This window comes from Molothrus ater, chromosome 22 (assembly GCF_012460135.2).
Source record: "Molothrus ater isolate BHLD 08-10-18 breed brown headed cowbird chromosome 22, BPBGC_Mater_1.1, whole genome shotgun sequence".
In the NCBI taxonomy this organism is placed as follows: domain Eukaryota; kingdom Metazoa; phylum Chordata; class Aves; order Passeriformes; family Icteridae; genus Molothrus; species Molothrus ater.
The window spans coordinates 6,682,436-6,687,329 of NC_050499.2; the positions used below are offsets into that span (position 1 = coordinate 6,682,436).

Sequence of the window (4,894 nt, forward strand, 5' to 3'; positions counted from 1 at the left end):
GGGGCAGCCACAGCTCCTCTGGGCAGCTGTGCCAGGGCCTGCCCGCCCTCACAGCGGAGCATTCCTGCCCCAGATCCCCCCACCGCTGCCTCGGGCGTTCACATCCTCCCCGCGGAGCTCCGCGGCGGCCGCTCCCGGCCGTGCCGGTGCCCCGGAGGCGGAAGCGGCGGCGGAAGCTCGGGCGCGGCTTCCGTGTCCGGGCGCGGTGCCCTTGGAGCGGACATGGCGCTGGCGCTGCTGCGGCCGCGGCCCCGCGGGGCCGCCCTGGGTCAGTGAGGCCGGGGCAGCGGGGCGGGGAGCGGGACCCGGCGGGGAGCGGGACCCCGAGGGTGCGGGGCCCGGAGAGAGCGGGACCCCGAGGGTGCGGGGCCCGGAGAGAGCGGGACCCCGAGGGTGCGGGACCCGGAGGGAGCGGGACCCGGAGAGAGGGGGACCCCGAGGGTGCGGGACCCCGAGCGTGCGGGACCCCGAGGGAGCGGGACCCGGTGAGAGCGGGACCCCGAGGGTGCGGGGCCCGGAGAGAGCGGGACCCCGAGGGTGCGGGACCCGGTGGGAGCGGGACCCCGGTGGCTCCGGGTCCCCGGAGGGTGCGGGGTTCTCACGTCGCGCCCCCGTTGTCCCCGCAGCTCTGCTGGGCTCGGCCCTGCTCCGCCGCCCCGCCGCGCTCGGTGCCGCCGCCGCCCGCTGCGCTCCGGCCCGCGACAGCCACGGCCCGCCCCGCCAGGGACACGGTACAGCCCTGTTTGTGTCTGTCTGTCCGTCCGTGCTGGTGTGCGGGGGTCTCGTTCTCCCGGAATCAGGACCCCTTTTCCCATCCCTGGAACTGCCGAAACCCGAGCACCCAGGTCTAGCTCAAGGCATCCTGCCCATGGCTGGATGTTAGATGATCCTTCAGGTCTATTCCAACTTCTGAATATTCTGTGATTCTGTCAAGAAAGGGCTGTAAAGGACCAGATTTTGGCTCCTTTGGGTCCTTCAAGGCACCAACAGAGGTGACAGAGGTAGTACCTGATGGCCATGCAGGGACCTAAGAACAAGATGAGCTTTAAGGTCCCTCCCATCCCTAAACCAGGCTGAGTCTATAATTTTTTGGGGCCACTCTAGGAGATTTTAAGTGGCAGCTGTAACAGAGAACAGAAGATATTTACATACGGTGCAGTGGTTTTCTTGGTGTCCTGTTGGGTGATGTACAGTTATAGGTGTTACCAGCAAAGGAAAAAATAATCCTAAATGCCCGTTGGTTTAAGGGAAAAGCTGTGAAATGCTGAGCGTTGTTAGATAGGGCAGTAATTGTGCAGAGATGTTATTTGTGATAAATAATGGTGCAGTTGTGGTGCCTCAGGCTGTGAGGAGTGTGTGCACCCTCCCCTTCAGCAGCACTGTTACCAGTCAATAGCACTTCAGTTTGCACTTTGCCCAAGTCCAAACTTCAGATCCTTTGCTTTCCTTGTCTTGTCGCTTTCTAAATTTCTTTTCTCCGTGCCAAAACGAAGGAAACCATTTGCATTTTGGTTTAGGTGGATGATATCTGTGTGTTAGTTGAGCACTTTGGGGCGTTGCATTGATAATTTCTCAGAGTCAGTTCTTGATGGTTTCAGCCTGGCTGATGCTCCCGTTGTGTTGCCAAGCATTGCTCAAGCAGGGTTTTGGTTTGCAAACTCTCCAGATGTCAAAGCCATCCAAGCCAGCCCTCCAAGGGCTGCAGAGCCCTTGGCAGAGGGGCTTTTCCCTGAGAATGTCTCCCCTTGCAGGCGGTTCCAAGGCTGCATCTCTGCACTGGACAGGGGAGCGAGCTGTCAGTGTGCTGCTGCTGGGGCTGCTCCCCGCAGCCTACCTGTGCCCTGGACCAGCTGTGGACTATTCCCTGGCTGCAGCCCTCACCCTGCACGGCCACTGGTAAGCACAGCAGGGCTCAGCTCACAGCAAAGGAGCTTTGGTGCCTCCAAACCTCATCCTGGGCTAGGGTAAAACAGCTGGAAAAAGTCCTTGGTTTCCACGTTCGGTGGCAGGAGTGGTTGTACTTTGGTCTTCCTTTCTCACACTGTCCTCTCACTCAGAAAAAGAATCCATAAAATCTTAACCTTAAGAGCACTTCCTTGCCCCTGGAGGTGTAGAATCCTGGATGTTTTTAGCCTGTAGAAGAACCAGTGTTGTGTGAACAGAAGGAAACAGAAAGAGGACAGATCTGTATAAAAAAATACACAAATATTCTGCCTCTAAAGCTCCGTGCACTGGCTTTGTACATCTCAGTGGTGATGAGATGGTCATCTCATCCATCTCAGTGGTTCTGCATAATAAAGAACTCACAGCAAATATTCCACTAAGGAGACATGGGTGATTATTTCCTTTATTCCTGGATGGATGCTTGCTCAGTGGAGTTCTGCTGTGATCCTTAATGAGAGCAGGGACAGGACTAATTAGGAGTGGATCCAGCTACATGGTTGGCCAGGCTGGCAGCACCCACCTTCCTGAGGTGATCCTGGTTTGGGAGTTCCTTGCCACAAGGATAAAGCAGATTTTTGTGGTACTTTGGGAGTGCCAGGTTTTCTTGAACTTCAGCTTTGCCCTTAGGAATTTGTGCCAGGGATTCTTGCACTTTCCTTGCTCTGACTGGGAGCTTTTTCCCAAAACAAGCATCCCGTGTCTCAGGTTGCTGGATAGTTCAAATCTGGACAGGAGTTCACTTCCAGATGTAGAAAAAACTAAAAATATACTAATTTCTTTGGTTGCCACTCTTTTAATCTAAAGGCATACCCAGGAGTCTTCTGTGTCTTTGTGACAATGGCTGGTCCCAGATATTTCCTTGCTTTTCGTCTTTTCCAGTCCTTGGAAGTCAGATAAGAAGGCAGATCCAAGGATTCTGTTTGGAGAGCTGTGGTCAGCCCTTGTTTTCCTCTGAGCCAATCTTGTGTATTTTCAATGGAATCTGGAATGTTTTGGTTTGTTTTGGAAATAGATTTTTCCTCTTTCCGTGTGGGAGCTGAGCATTCTTCAGGAAAGGCTGATGGCAGCAGGGGTAAAAAAAGCCAGTTGGCAGAACGGGGGACACAGAGAGGATGGGTTTTAGTGAGTGAACTTTGCTGATTTGAGCTTTTCTCTCTCGTTCAGGGGTCTGGGCCAGGTAATCACTGATTATGTGCACGGAGATGTCCCCATTAAAGTGGCCAACACGGGGCTGTACGTCCTGTCTGCCCTGACCTTCGCTGGCCTCTGCCACTTCAACTACCACGACGTGGGCATCTGCAAGGCTGTGGCCATGCTCTGGAGCCTGTGAGGAGCCCCAGCCCTGACACACACGATTGTCCTCTGCTGCCTCTGCTTCATCAGCTTGTGAGCAACATCCTGCACCACAAAGGAGCAGCCAAGGGTCCCCAGAGAGCCTGCAGGGGGCTCAGAGCTAGTTTAGGATATATAGAGAAAAAAGAGGTTTAAATACAGATTTAACTGGAAGATGTCCAGTGAGATGAGTGGATTCAAGCTGCACTGTAAATAAATTGGGATGGATGGATGGATGAATTACATCAGTGGCAGATTTGCATAGCTAAAGGGAGCTCTCCTTGTAATACCAGCTTTATTGAGTGTTTTTCCTAACTGTTGGTTGGTTTCCTGTTCTGTAAAACAAGCTTGGCTTGCGGAAAACTGAACTCCTTCTTCTGACATCAGTGTGTAAGGCAGACCCTGTAACACTTGGGACCCTGGGAGCTGATGAGCTGATGTAGAAAAGGGAATACTTTTTTTCAGAATCCATGCAATAAAGAATTTACAGAAATTTCCTGTGTGCTTCTGAACCATTTTTACTGCTTTGGGTTGCCTAAAATGTTTTCTCTGTTGATAGGTCTGCTCTGCCTTACTTCATAAAATGAAGAATATTTGTATGAATTAATACTTAGAGGTGACTTAGACTGAACACAAGGATAATTAATGCCCCTTAGAAAACACAGCAAGAATAAAAATACTTTTGCAGATTGACTTTAGGAACATTTGACTTTCAAGGTTTTTATGTTCATCTACAACACTTTTTTGAGGTTTATTTTCTAGATACTCTGGTCTGTGTTGTCCTGTGTGACAGAAAAGACAACGAAGAGGAGGCTGAGGGAATGTTCTGTTCTTTAAGGGATTTTTTAGGGGGGAACTGAGATTGTGGTTTCTAACTTTTGCTTCATCCTGTCTGACTTTCACATTGCCAAGGAGTGGAAAACTCTTTCCACACTCTCATGGTACTTCTGTGGCACTATTAATAGTGAGAGGAAGAGAATTTGTGTTACCATCAGTGACTCTGCAATGAACAGAACAACCAGTCACTGCTTGGATTCTACAAGACTCTGAGGTTTTTTTTCCTTTTTAATGTGGATTGGAAATTTTATTTATTAGCAAAAGCAGGTAGCTGGCCAAAGTTTTGATGGTGTTGTGGCCAGAATGGAGCTGTGGGCTGGTGTAAATGCCAGCACGTGTTGCGTTAGGGCCAGGAGGAGGAGCAGACAGATGGTGAGTCATGGGGAAGTCCCTCTGGGCAAGCTGGGGGTCTCATGGAAAGTTCATCTGAGGTTTCCTCACACAGGATGCAGCTGGATGTGGTGTTTAGGCTGCTTGGGTGAGAAATTCATTATCTGAGAGGTTTGGCAATGTAGAAGTCCAAAGCTAATGCAAAAGCTGTTGGGTTGATGTTAAAGACTTTAGGGATTTAGGCATTAAAGATTTTAGGGATCAAATTCTACAGGACTATATTGACATTATGGACATTCTTGTTTCTTCAGAGTGTAGCTCTCTTCTGTCTGACTGGAAAACATGCTTGACCTTTTGCCAAAAACTTGCATTTATTTTTTTTTTATGAGTACTGACAGTAGTTAAAACATAAAACTGACTTGTTTAGGATAAAGGACTAAAGTTTCTTGTG

At 50.7% G+C, this 4,894-nt stretch overlaps 1 protein-coding gene across 1 annotated transcript; it reads left to right on the forward strand.

Annotated features, from left to right (window-relative positions):
• The first annotated feature begins 209 nt into the window (after positions 1–209).
• SDHD (succinate dehydrogenase complex subunit D) lies at positions 210–3,769 on the forward strand. Its single transcript, XM_036404844.2, has 4 exons — positions 210–268; positions 627–731; positions 1,752–1,896; positions 3,109–3,769. The coding sequence occupies exons 1-4, from the start codon at positions 223–225 to the stop codon at positions 3,272–3,274; spliced, it is 462 nt and encodes a 153-aa protein (XP_036260737.1). The 5' UTR covers positions 210–222; the 3' UTR covers positions 3,275–3,769.
• The last annotated feature ends 1,125 nt before the right edge of the window (positions 3,770–4,894 follow it).

Bases quoted from the DNA above. Each gene is read 5' to 3' on its own strand.
- SDHD (XM_036404844.2), top strand. From the start codon at position 223: ATGGCGCTGGCGCTGCTGCGGCCGCGGCCCCGCGGGGCCGCCCTGG. The intron at 269-626 runs GTCAGTGAGGCC...TTGTCCCCGCAG, and splicing joins GCCCCGCGGGGCCGCCCTGG to CTCTGCTGGGCTCGGCCCTG. The intron at 1,897-3,108 runs GTAAGCACAGCA...TCTCTCGTTCAG, and splicing joins CTCACCCTGCACGGCCACTG to GGGTCTGGGCCAGGTAATCA.